This window comes from Bos grunniens, chromosome 5 (assembly GCF_055505025.1).
Source record: "Bos grunniens cultivar Pamir isolate PY7600 chromosome 5, Bosgru_T2T1.0, whole genome shotgun sequence".
NCBI lineage: Eukaryota > Metazoa > Chordata > Mammalia > Artiodactyla > Bovidae > Bos > Bos grunniens.
The window spans coordinates 112,096,235-112,109,967 of NC_141169.1; the positions used below are offsets into that span (position 1 = coordinate 112,096,235).

The 13,733-nt window shown below is 53.9% G+C and overlaps 1 protein-coding gene and 1 long non-coding RNA gene across 5 annotated transcripts in view; both read left to right on the top strand.

Moving 5' to 3' along the window:
- Positions 1-1,155: 1,155 nt before the first annotated feature.
- On the top strand, positions 1,156-4,635 carry LOC147373098 (uncharacterized). Its single transcript, XR_015164522.1, has 2 exons — positions 1,156-1,350; positions 3,210-4,635. It is a non-coding gene; the product is annotated as an uncharacterized LOC147373098 (long non-coding RNA).
- A 925-nt stretch (positions 4,636-5,560) lies between these two features.
- Positions 5,561-13,733, top strand: part of SYNGR1 (synaptogyrin 1) — a 30,375-nt gene continuing 22,202 nt past the window's right edge. For all 4 annotated transcript variants that reach the window (XM_086402915.1, XM_086402916.1, XM_086402918.1 and 1 more), the window contains exon 1: positions 5,561-5,693. In XM_086402915.1, the coding sequence (XP_086259041.1) occupies positions 5,595-5,693 (99 nt within the window). In that variant the 5' untranslated portion in view covers positions 5,561-5,594. The remainder of the gene's footprint in view (positions 5,694-13,733) is intronic.

A 13,733-nucleotide genomic window follows, 5' to 3' on the forward strand; every position in this document is an offset into this window, starting at 1 on the left:
GGGTTCAGGACAGTGGTGGTGGTGGCTGGGCAAGTGCTGAGTCCTAACCACTGGACCACCAGGGAACTCCTTCAGCTGGGATGCTTGACCCAAGTGTGAACATGATGTCTCAGTGGTGTCAACACCGACTCCTTACGTAACAGCTCAGGGCTGAGTGTTCCCAGAAGGGGAATGTGAATGCTGTATTTTTTCTTAAGTCCTGAGCCAGGAAATGGCACGATGTCATCCTATTGATGAACGAATCTCAAACCTGCCTATGTTCAAGGGGAGGAGAACTGGACCCCACTTCTCTGTAAGAGGAGTATCAAAGAGACCATTCTTCAGTGACCGGTGCACGGTGGCGTTACATGTATATGGAACAGATGACTCTGAATGTGCCACCGAGGCCTGGAGCTAACTAGATCTGTGTGCACCTCCTACCTCCCCTCTTTGGGAAAAGAAAGGGATTGCTATATCGAAAGCCATCAGTTGTTTTTTTTTTTTTAATAAACTTTTTAGTTTGTACTGGAGTATACCCACTCCAGTGTTCTTGCCTGGTGAATCCCAGGGACGGCGGAGCCTGGTGGGCTGCCATCTATGGGGTCGCACAGAGTCAGACACGACTGAAGCGACTTAGCAGCAGCAGCAGCAGCATAGCCAACTAACAATGTTGTGATAGTTTCAGGTAAACAGTGAAGGGACTCAGCCATACATACACATGTATCCATTCTCCCCCAAACGCCCCTCCCATCCAGGCTGCCACATAACATCAAGCAGAGTTCCCTGTGATATACAGTAGGTCCTTTTGGTCATCCATTTGAAATATAGCAGTGTGTACATGTCCATCCCAAACTCCCTATCTCTTCCCTCCATTCTCCACACCCCTCTCACCCTGCAACCTCAACCATAGGTTCCTTTTCTAAGTCTGTGAGTCTGTTTGGTAAATAAAAGGCACATTTTTTTAAAAAATTCAGTTGAAAGACACTGCCAAACAACTCTCCAGAAAGGTACCTTTGGCAAATTTTTAACATTATCATTAGGCTTTGGTTCATCCACTCAAACACAATGAATGCATTTTTTGCCCAGGCAACTCCACATTCAGAGAAAACAGACCTAACACCTGCAATACTAAAGTAGCCTCCAGGGGGCAGGAGAGAAGGAGCAAAGGCAGGTTACAGCTCGGTCTGGGCTGGGAACTCGAATGTCCGGACACAACAAGGCAGCTCTAGGCTTGCAAAAGCTTGACCTACAAAGGACAACCGGACTTCCTCCTTCGGCTTTGCTGCTAATGCAGAACACATAAATACAGACAGTAGAAGAGGAAGCTGTTTCTATGACCTGCGACGATAGGTAAAACGTAGAGGTTCCTAGGTAAGTCAGGAAGCTACCCCCATTTAGGGCTTAAGAAAATACCTACCTACCCTGTCGTACACGCCTATCTTGAAGACCAACGGGGCTGGGGAGGCTAAAAGCCTTTGTGTCAGGCACTATTCCAAGCACATTTTGTAAGTTCTCTCATTTAATCCTGGCGGTAATCCTCAGGGATAGGCACTAAGCTTATTTCCAGTTTTCAGATGAGCAAACAGGCACAGAGAGTTGAAGCCATTTGTCCAAGGTCACACAGTGAGTGGAGGGTCGGGGGAGCCAGGATGCCCACCCAAGAATGTCTCAGTCTGAAGCTCCGGTTCCTAAATACTACCCTTGCTGAGATTTTTTTTCATTAGTGTGATCAAACCTTACTGCTGGAAGGGCTAGGGACAGTCTCTAAACTCTTCACACTTATGGCCCTATGCCTAGCAACAAGCCTAATGCAAGGTAGGCTTCAAATAAATATTTATTGAATAAATAAATGAGCATGGCTCACTGATCTGAATATTATTCACGGATTCAGACCATCAACCTTCGTCACTTTTCTCTCCATAAAAAAAATATAGGAATAACTTAAACACATTGAAAATCACCCTGTTTATGGACATTTTTGCAAAATTTGACAAACATATATGGTCAATTGTGTAACCATCACCCCAGACAAGATATAGAATGATTCCATCATCCTCCCAAATTTCCCTGTGCTTCTTAGTAGTAAACCCTACACACACACACACACACGCGCGCGCGTGCGCACACACACACACCCCACCTCACTCCCAGCCCCTGTCAACCACTGGTCTGTTTTTTGTTCCTATAGTTTTGCTTTCCCAAGAATGTCACATGAAGGAACTCACACAGCCTGTAGTCTCTTGTGGTTGAGTGTGCTAATTGTTCATTCCTTTTGATTCCTGAGTAATATTCCATTTTATGTTGTTCCACAATTTGTTTATACAATCTACAGTTAAGGAGCATTTGGGTCATTTTCGGGTTTCAGCTATTCCCAGTGGAACTTCCATAAACATTCCTGTACAGGGTTTTGTGTGAACATAGCTTCTCATTCCTCCAGGATCAATATCTAGGAGAGGAGTTGCAAGGTCATATGGCAGATGTGTAGTTAATTATATAAGAAGCTGCTAGATTGTCTCCCTAAATGGCTGCACCATTTTGTATTTTCACCAGCAATGTACAGATGTTCCAGTTGTTCTAAATCCTCATTAGCACTCAAAATTGTCAAATTTTAAAAATGTTAGCTATTTTAATAGGTGTGTGAAAGTACAGTATCTCATTCTGGTTTTAATTTGCATTTCCCTAGTGACTAATGATGTTGAGCATCTTTTCATGTGCTTATTTGCCATCTGTATATCTTCTTTGGTGAAGTGTGTCTGTTAAAATCTTTTGCCCATTTTTTTTAAAAGATTGTTTTCTTACAATTGACTTTTTAGAGTCCTTTATATATTTAGGACACAAATGCTTTGTCATAAATATGCTTTGCAAATATTTTCTCCCAGACTGTGGTTTGCCTTTTCAGTCATTCTTTGAACAAGGTCTTTTGATGAGTGTTCTGAATTTTGATGAAATCTAACCCATTGATTGTTTTCTTTTATGGATCATGCATTAGGTAATACATCTAAGAACTCTTTGACTAACCCAAAGTCACAAAAAATTTTGTTTTCTCTTAGAAGTTTCATACAACCATAGAATACGATCGCTGTATTAAATGAGATAACGTATGCAAAGCCCTAGCTCAGGGCCTGTTGCAGAGTTAACATAAGAATCAATAAACAGAGTCTAAGATGGATATTTGTGTATGAAATGTTTATAAGAGGTGCCCTCACACCCACCACGTTTCCTCTGCACAGATCTGGTGTCCTGTCATCACAGAATTCAAGGTATTCTGTCATCACCGGGACAACAAAGGCCCCCTGCAGAGAGATACCCTTATCCAACCACCTCCTGGAACCAGTGGGGACATGGAGGCCCTGGGGACTATGAGTCATCCTAACAGCCAGACTTTGAAGGCCATCATCCTCACTGCAGTGAACAGTTTTCCATCCAGCCTCTGTTTCCATGATACCCGGAGCTCTAGGTCAAGCAGCGATGGGGTGATGGGGACTAGGGTCTGTTTACTGAGCACCTACTGTCACAAAAAACTGTGGAAAATTCTTAAAGAGATGGGAATACCAGACCACCTTACCTGACTCCTGAGAAATCTGTATGCAGGTCAAGAAGTAATAGTTAGAACTGGACATGGAACAACAGACTGGTTCCAAATCAGGAAAGGAGTACGTCAATGCTGTATATTGTCACCCTGCTTATTTAACTTATACGCAGAGTACATCATGAGAAATGCCAGGCTGGATGAAGCACAAGCTGAAATCAAGATTGCCGGGAGAAATATCAATAACCTCAGATATGCAGATGATACCATCCTTATGGCAGAAAGTGAAGAACAACTAAAGAGTCTCTTGATGAAAGTGAAAGAGGAGAGTGAAAAAGTTGGCTTAAAGCTCAACATTCAGAAAACAAAGATCATGGCATCCAGTCCCATCACTTCATGGCAAGTAGATGGGGAAACAATGGAAACAGTGACAGACCTTATTTTCTTGGGCTTCAAAATCACTGCAGATGGTAACTGCAGCCATGAGGTTAAAAGATGCTTGCTCCTTGGAAAAAAAGCTATGACCAACCTAGACAGCATATTAAAAAGCAGAGACTTTACTTTGCCAACAAAGGTCCATCTAGTCAAGGCTATGGTTTTTCCAGTAGTCATGTATGGATGTGAGAGTTGGACTATAAAGAAAGCTGAGCGCCAAATAATTGATGCTTTTGAACGGTGGTGTTGGAGGAGACTCTTGAGAGTCTCTTGGACTGCAAGGAGATCCAACCAGTCCATCCTAAAGGAGATCAGTAATGATGTTCATTGGAAGGAATGATGCTGAAGCTTAAACTCCAATACTTTGGCCATCTGATACGAAGAACTGACTCCTTGGTAAAGACCCTGATGCTGGGAAAGATCGAGGGCAGCATGAGAAGGGGACGACAGAGGATGAGATGGCTGGATGGCATCACCTATGCGATGGACAAGAGTTTGAGCAGGCTCTGGGAGGTGGTGGTGGACAGGGAGGCCTGGTGTGCTGCAGTCCATGGGGTCGCAGAGTCAGACAGGACTGAGCAACTGAACTGTGTGCCAGGCCCTTGGTTACAGCAGTGAACAAAGTAGACAAAATCCACACACTAGCAGAGGAAGACAATGAACAAATAATAATAATTACTGGATGCATAGTATGATGGTGGGCTGGCGTTCCTGCACCCCCAGTTCTGTCCCACACTTTGCAACCCCATGGGGTGTAGACCGCCAGGCTCCTCCGTCCATGGAATCTTCCAGGAAAGAGTACTGGAGCAAGTTGCCTTTCCTCCTCTAGAGGATCTTCCTGGCCCAGGGATTGAACCGTCATCTCCTGAAATGGCAGGCAGATACTTTACCACTGAGCTACCTGGGAAGCCTGCTGGTAGGGTGGGGGTAGGTAGGACCTCTCCAAAAGAATTTATTGCTCTTCTTCCGCCTTTGCTTCTGAGCCAAGTATCGCTGACCCCTCCAGGCTGGGAGTGGAGGACACACAGGACGTGAGCAGCGAGCGTAAAAGCAAGGTGGAAGGCTAGGAGGTGGCGGAGGGTGGAGGGCTGTGCTTCAGAAGGCTCTCGAGAGAAGGGTTATTCATTCGCGGTTCATTCATTCGAAAAGTCTTCCTGCGGCACCTCCTGTGTCCCAAGCACCCCATAAGGAGGACAAAGGCGGTCCCTCCTCGCTCATTATATTGGGGGCAAGGCAGATCGCCAGGAAACCAGCAAACAAGTAACGAAGGTGGTTTCATTCCAGAGCTGCGTAGGCTCGGAGGGGCAGTGATGGACGCAGGGCTGCCCGGTCCGGGGGGGCGGCGACAAGTCCTGCGTTTGCTGCACACACACAGCCCCTCCTCGTCCCCCCGCCCCCTCTACTTAGCAAAGAGGTCACCACGCCGGCGACGAGCGCGCCCTCCGCCGGGACCGCAGAACCCGCGCCCCCGCGATCTAGGGCGCGCGAGGCCCACCCCCGCGCCCGCCCAGCTCCCTCCGCGCACAGCGCCCCCTCGCGGGAACCCTCGGCCAAGCAGGTGGCGCGAGCAGGGGAGGGGGCGGGGGCGCCGCGCACGCGCACGGGCCGGCGGCGCGCGCCGAACGGGGGGCACCGCGCGGGTGCAGCCACGATGGAAGGGGGTGCGTACGGAGCTGGCAAAGCCGGGGGCGCCTTCGACCCCTACACCCTGGTCCGGCAGCCTCACACCATCCTGCGCGTCGTGTCCTGGGTAAGGACGGCCGGGTGACCCGGCTGGACTCGGGGTGGGGGGCGCGGGCAAGGGCCGAGCTCCCGGACGGACGCCAACTCCCCCCGGGGCCCCGGGGGACCCGGGCGCGGCCGCTGGTGGGGAGCCGTCCGGCCGGGATCCTGGCGCTCGTCCCTCCTTCCTTTCCGAGCCCCCGGACGGGGGTGCCCAGCGCTCGCGGAGGCTTTCCTGCGCCCCCACCCCTGGCCTCCCGGTGACCCTACTACTTGCTCTCCCCCACGTCGCGGTGACCTCCAGGCCGCGACCAGGCACCTCACGGCTCGGGCTGCGTGCGGCCGCTTCGGCGGACTGGCGACCGTGGGACCAAACACTGGTTTCAGGTGGCTTTTTTTTTTTTTGAGTGGGGGGGTGTGTGTCTGTGAATCACCAGGTGGCCTTGTTTTTGAGAGTGGGGGGTGGTGAATCAGGGCGTGGATCGTCTCGCGGGGTGCAGCGCGCTTGCCACGGACGTTCAAGGAGGAGAGGGCAGGAAACCGGGTTTTTGTGGCTTAACCTGGACAGTGTGGAGCAACGCGGCGGGAGCCGGATTCCGGGCTTCCACCGGGAACTGCCTTTCCGCAGCGTGACCTTGGGGTGGAAGCCACCCGAGACATGTTCACGGGAAACGAGTAGTTAAATTCCGAGGTGGGCAGCGTCACCTCCTCTGGCTTGCCTCTGTTTCCCTATTTGTGGCGAGATGGGAGGAGCCTCCTTGAGACCTCCTTGGGCTGGGGTATTTCCTGAATACACCTGGATGCCCCAGCAGCGAGGGGTGGGAGCCGGAGAAAGGACCCCTGCCCACAGAGAAGGGCAGAGAGGCCCGATCTGGACCTCCAGCCTGGTGAGGGCAGAATACCCCAGTGCAGAGAACTGAGTGGGGGGTCCCCTGTTCAAAGCTGGGGTCAGGGAGAGGATGGGACAGGACCAGCACAGGGTGAAGGGTTCACATGGCCTGGGAGGCACCCCCACGGAAAGGAGGCCTGCCCCTCTCTGGAGAGGGGTATCTGGGGCTCCCTTGGGTTGCCCAGGCCTACTCACTAGAGGGTCTCGCCTCTGCAGGCCTGGGGCCCCTGCCTGTGGGCCTAGGTTAAAAGTGCCTGGATTGGGGACACTGGGCAGGGGCCCTACCAGCCACCCCAGGGGGTACACCTAAAGCCAGCTGTGGCCAAGGCATACTCAAGCTCCCTCACTTCCTGGATTTTCAGGGCCATATTAGCGTGTGATGGGTGGGACTGCTTGGGTGTTTATCTCTGGCCTCCCAGAGGAAAAAGGAGCTATTTACCTTTGCTTTGTCTGAAAACGTTCAAACCTGCCTCTGGTGCCACAGGAAGCGTCATGGCCACATTTACACTCCAGGCTTCTCAAGTGCCCCCTAGATGGGGAGCTCTCCAGGGGCAGGGAAGCCCGGTGATGGCACATGGCCAGGCACCCCAGGGGTACATCTTGGAGGGTTTGTGGTGCCGAGTTCATTCATCCGTGTCATCTCCAGCTCTGCAGAGACCCTGGCAAATCCAGTGCAGCTCTGGGGGACACCTGCCTGACCAGGTGGGCCGGCTCTGTGCTCTGCTTCCCTCACCTGGCCTCTGGGCCGCTGGCCTGGGAGGGTGAAGTCACCGGCTTTGTGAGGGGGTGTGGGCGTTTTGTCTGCCTGGGTCACTTCTGCTGGTGATGGCTTCATTTAGCGAAGCTTTATTGAGTCGGCTAGGCCCGGAGGGAAGGTGGCATGACTCAGACACAGCCCTTTAGTGCCAAGGAGCCTCCGGTCCTGCTGGGGAGTGAGCCAGGCACCCCCAGGCAGAGAGGCTGGGAGCGCTCGGGGAGAAATCAGAGAAGCTTCTTGGAGAAGGTGATGTCAAATTGGGCCTGGAAGGATGAGGAGGGTTGACAGGCGAGCACATCCAAGCACAGGGAGGACCTTCCAAGCAGAAGAGAGAAAAAGTCACTAAGCACCTACTGTGTGCAGGACTGTACTCACGATTGCTCACCTATTTCCCCCGGAAACGCACTTGAGGCATCCGAGGTTCAGAGAGGCCCAGGGTTACTGAGCATCGCAGTGGCAAATGGAGAGGATTTGAACCCAAATCTTCCTGTCTCCAAAGCACAGTGCTTCCCCTGGATCAGGAAGCATTTGGAATGCTGGGATCTCAGACTGGGGAAAGATAAGGGTCATCCTTATCCTTTGGAGTATTGGATGGGGGGATGCTGGGTCCATCCCCCCATCCAATACTCCAAAGGCCCCCACAGCCTCCCAGCCCTGCTCACTACCTTTGCGTGAGCAGAGGCGTCTGATACAGGCTGACTGACACTTTAAAAAATGTACATAGGTTTTTTCCTGATCATTAGAAGTAATACCTGCCAAGCCACTTGTGATGATTGTACCGTGACATATATGTACTTAGCACCACTGATCTGCACACTTAAAAATGGTTAAGGTGGTACATTTCATGTTACGTGTGTGTGTGCTCAGTCGTGTCTGAGTTCGTGACCGCATGGACTGCAGCCCAGCATGGCTTCTCTGTCCGTAGGGTTTTCCAGGCAAGGTTATTGGACTTGCCATTTTCTATTCCAATACTGTATGTATCTTACCACAAAAAAAGGAAGAAAAGCCCATGTGATCCCACCTCATAAGAAGGGCCTCTGTCTCCTTCCAGTCTTTCTCAAAGACACGTGGTGTCATGTCGTGGACACATGTGTCGACCTGTCCTTTGCCCTCGTGTTCCTTCTGCTCCCCACAGAGTCTGGCAGGTCTTAAGCTTCACCTTTGAGCTAATGGAGTCTGAGCATCCATCACCGATTTGCCCTGGTTTGCCAGAACTTGCCTGCCTTCTACACAGGAAGTCCCATATCCTGGGAGCAGCCCTGTCCCAGACAGACAAGATGGCCGGTCACTCTGTCCAGGATTCCTGTGTTCCCCAGACCCTTCTCGCAGCCCTGGAGGGGCCCTAGCATTGAGAGCACATGGGCTCTTGATTTTGTAAAAATCTGTAAAAGAAAGATCTTTGTTATTTCTGTTATTTATTTGAAAGTGGGCCCCCAAAGCACGTAAGCTTCAGGGAGTCGCCAAACCTGGACCTACCCTAGAACCCGAGCCCCCAGGCCCACAGGACCCCCTGATCTCATGACTGAGGCTTTCTCAGCTTCTCTCCACCCCTGTTCACCTTACACTCCCCTAGCTCGCCCCCTCCCCCAACATGTGAGGGTGATTACTCACCACAGGGATTGAGAAATTGACCCTGAGGGTTAAGGTAGGGAGGGAGCTGATGAGTCCTCTGGCAGATTCCAACTTGGATCCTTCCTGACCTGGGCAAGGTGAAGTTCAGGTAGAGCAGGTAGAGCTCAGAGCTGCCTCCTCTGTGCTGGCTGGGGGAACAGGAGGTCTGGCACCAGCCGTGGCCACCCCCTGTGCCTCTGTCTCCCCGTCAGAGATGCCCAATCCGGCTCTGATCCTGCAGCCTGTCAGTGACCCCTTTCTTTGTCCAGAGCCAGGTGAGACCAAAGGAGTTTTAGCAGGGAGCTAGCTGATTTCATATGAAGGCCCTCCTTCTATTTGAAATGTACATCTTTACTTTTAGAGCATTGAAATGACCCATGGGGAAAAAAATATTGGCGCCGATGAATGAGAGGTTTTCTTTTTCTTTCCAGATTAATGCTCTGTTTTGGCACAAATTAAACAATAAACTGTTTGAGGTATTGGTATTTTCAGAGTTGATCTCTTAAGGGCTTTGGCTTATAACACCCAGGATGCTGTAAGTAGAGTGGGACATCTTTCCTGCTGTGACAGAAGTAAGGGGCAGGCTGGAGAGACTTGTCCGCTGGCTGGAGACAGAGACTGGGCCTGGGACTGTCAGAGCCGCAGTTTCAACCCAGCCCGCTTGGGTCCACATTCAGTGTACCACCCGTGGCTTCCCTGAATTGCGGTGGCGTCAAGGAGTGGCTTGAGGGAGCACTTTTACACCCTCATTTTTATCAGATTCCTTCAGTCATGCAAGCAAACACTGAGTCTGAAAGCTGAGTTGGCAGGATATCCCTGGAGGTCCAGTGGTTAAGACTCGGTGCTTCCAGTACAGGGAGTGCAGATTCGATTCCTGGTTGGGGAACAGAGATCCTACATGCCATGGACATGGCCAAAAAAAAGCTGAGTTTGCTTTGCAAAGGCAGCGCCTTCCAAATGAGACCCCCTTGTCTCTCTTCCCAACCATTTGCCCTCCCTGTCCTGCCTAGAAATTCTGGAGCCTGCAGTGTGGCAGTGGGTAAAATGGGTCCGGGGTGGTGACAGAGCCTGTGGCCAGCTCTGGCGCTCATTCGTTCCACAAACACCAAATCCCTGCTGGGTGCCTGCCTGTATGTCCCACCAGCAGTCCTCTCGTCCAGTGAGAACAAAATTGAATCGGCAGGAGCCATCCAGAAGGCTTGGAATGTGTCAAGGAGATCCAATGCAGAGTGGCTACCTCTGCCTCGGGGCATGATTCCTGAGCTGAGCCTGATAAAGAAGGCGGGGGAAGTTTATATTCCAGGTGGGAGGAACAGCAGGTCTGAGTGGGCTTCAGAAACAATGCTGAGCTCCTGGGGACGCTGGGTGTGTGCGTGAGAGTGAGAAGTTGGTCCACGGGCATGGGGGCAGGCAGGTGGGCAGCCCAGGGCAAGCCTTGGATGCCAGTTTCATGAGCTGAGCCTCAGCTGAGAGCCACGGAGAGCCTCAGAGAGGGAGTTCAGGCCGAGAAAGAGAAAAGAGGCGTGTTTTGGAAGCTTCCCTGCAGTGGGAGGTGTGACTTTGGGTCAGGGTGGAGGTGTGACTTAGGGAGGGTTCTGGGGGAAGGCGGCCCAGCAGGAAATGTGTGGAATGGTCCAACCTGTCCTCTTCCAGCACCAGGCAAGGCCCTGCCACTTACCCAGGGAGCTGGGTCCGGGGCTCCTTTGGCATTTATCGCTGAAGGTCTTGAAATCTTCCTCGCCTGTGGCTGACCTGTGACTGGCTGGTCCCATCACTCTCAGGCCTAGGAGGGGGTCAGGAGAGGGCTGGTAGGTTTCTGCGTGTGTCTTGGGCATCTTGCGTCCTGGGACCATGCAGGAGCTTGAGGAGTCTTGGGTTTGGCTTCAACCACAGAGCCGCCAGAAGGGGACCTGGGAAAGTCCCAGCCTCATCAGTAGCATGGGATTGGGGTACTCGGGCTCCAGGGGGTACCTGACTCGGTTTGTGAAAATGGACGTATAACGGGCCTGCCACCCAATCTGCTCCTCTGGGCACGTGACATCCCTGTCCAGTGGGTTTCATCCCTCCCCCCCCCACTTTAAGTGAGATTGCAGCCTGCACCAGACTTTCAGGACGTGGCCCCTGCTTCCTGCTTTGGGGAGTCCCCAGCCACATGGGGAGTCCCACACGGCCACTTGTGCAGAGCTGTTAGGCGGGCCTGAGCCTGGGGAGAACGAACGAAGCCTGGGGGAGGGAGAGCGGAGAGAAGGAAAAGCCAGGAGGAGGGGGTGGGGAAGGGAGAGGGCAGATGGTAGAACTGGCACGGGAGCCGCGTTGGCACCTCCACCGGAAGAACCAGCTGTCTGGTAGGAGGGGAGGCCAGGCCGGGCGTCAGGAGTGTCTGGGGCCCAAGGCCTGAGGCCACGTTCTGCGCCCACTCCGACTGTGACGGGCGGTGTGACTTGAGTAACAGGCCAAGATGGGGTCTCAGTTTCCCCATCTGTCGGATGGGAACAGGAGACTCAGGTTGGGCTGGTGAGTTCCCAGCCCTTCCACCCTCAAAGAACCCACCTCTTGCTCCTAGTACATTGCAGGCGGGAACTTTGAGACCAGTAAGTGTTTGAAGAAGTGATGTCAACCTCCCCCTGCCACCCACAATGCTTTGTGGGGGTCTGCAGAGCGGGCCTGGCCCTAGGGCCAGAACCGTGTGAGCTGGACGGTGTCAGCTGGAGCTGGCAGGGTGGCCCAAGCCCTCCCCATGTTTCTGGGGAAGCCCTCCCACCCAGGAGGAAATCGTGCTCACGCCCCCTCTGCTGGGGAAGATGCATGGGGGAGGGGCACCGCGGGGAAGGGGTGGCCTTTTGGCTAGGACAGTCCCAGGCTGTCAGGCCCAGGCTGTTTAGAAATCAAGCATCCAGGAGCCCCAACCTTCCCGGGCTCCTCAAACAGCTCAGGGTCCAGGGGTCAAGAGGACATGGTCTGATCTCCGGCCCTTTTCTGAATACCCCCTGACCCCTTCCTTAAAATTGCAGGGTAACCTGGTCCCGCCCTGGCCCTGCTTCCCCCAGCACGGGCCGCCTTCTCAGTGGGGGCTTCTCTTTGCTTCATGCCCTCCCTCCACCCAGCCTGGAGATGGGGCAGAGTCCTCCTGGCTCCTGAGGCTGCTTGCAGACCTTTCTCCCCCAGCTTGGAATCTCAGGCCAGCTCCAGACCAGTCACTGCCCTCACTGTGGCCCAGCCCGCCCCTCCCGGGTCACTTCCCCTGTCCCTCGAAAATGCAGAGACTCCGTGTCATGCCTGCCCGCCCGCCCCAGCACCGTCCTGCCTGCCTTCCTGGTCTCTGCAGCTCCCCGCTTCTGTGACCCTTCTCTCTGCCTGGCCTCTTCCTCTCCGCCTCAGCCGCTCTCACCGGGCATACCCTGGTTCAGGCTGTCGTTCCTGGCGAGAACTCAGGTGTCCACCCCTCCCTGCCCCTCCCCACCCCTCCCGTCTTTCCAGCTCTCTCCCTTATGTCCTTGACCCGGGACCCTCCCATGGTGCCCCGGCCCTTGCCGCATCCTCCCTGTGCCCCTCTCCAGCTTGGGCTCCAGGGTGGTCTCACCCACCTGCTCTGGGCTCTAGCCTTCCTGCGTCGCTGCTGCGCTCACCTGGCAAAGTCCTGCTGCCATCCACCCTCGGCCTCCGCACACCCGCCCTCCCCCAGGCTCTCTCCTGTTCCGGCGGCCAAGGCCAGCCTTGCAGGGTTCACCAGATCCACACTGTCACCTGCTCAAGGACTCGAGTTCAAGGACTCGAGTTCCCTCTCTTCCTCCTTCCCTCCTTCCCTCCACTCTCGCCTCCATCCTCCACTCTGGCTCTCTCCCGTCAGCTTACAAACGTGTGTTCTTTCCACCCCCTCGCCCAGTTCTCTGGTTCGAAGGTTTGGCTGTGGTCACTGTCCCCGGTGTTCCTCTCTGGTTTTCTCTCACATGTGTGCCCCGTTCAGGCCCTTGCCCTCACCCCTCCACCTTGTCAAGATCATCTCTGCCCTTCACGTGGCCAGATCCCACGGCCAGTCATCATTAATGGCTCTCTCGGCTGCATCTGGCCCATGAGGGGTTTGTACTTCCTCCTGGTGGTTCCAGCAGCCGCAGGACTCTGGCCTCCTCTTTAATGTGCCCTGTCTGTGCGAGGCTCACAGTCTAGCAGAGGGAAATGCAGCGGAGAAACCACTTAAGATCTGGAGGTGAGCGCAAGACCTAGAGTGAGGGGACGAGGGGACACTCACTCAGGCCCGGGACGGGCTGGAGCGATGGGGCCAGCCAGGCGGAGGGGGGATGTTCTAGGCAGAAGGAATGGCAGGGGTGGAGGTCGAGGCCGAGAGGTACCACATGGTGATGTGAGTTCTAGGGGGCAGGGACCGTGTCTATCAGGCCACAGTCACGTCCCCAGTGCTAGACGGCGCCTGGCATCCCGTCGGGGCTCACATGTGGGTGAATGAAGCTGGGAACTTCCCTGCCCCACTCTCCTCCTACCCACGTTCTCCATTCAAGTCTCCAGTCTTCAGGGCGAGTGGGTCTCAGTTTCCCCATGTCTAAGGGGGGTCCCTGCCCTGCTGAGGTTATGCAGCCACAGGAGGGGGAAGACGGGACGCCGTCGGATCAGCAGACTGAGTCTCAGTACCTCAGGGACAGGGCCCCTGCCCAGCAAGCCCACTCCCACCCCCACCGCAGAGAGCACACACAGGAACAGCTTGCAGGAAGATTACGGCCTAATCCGCCGCAGGTTGCTTCCAAGGCTTCAGAGGGGGCAGCCAGGCCAGAGAGGAGAGAAGGGGGCCTGCTCGCCCCACC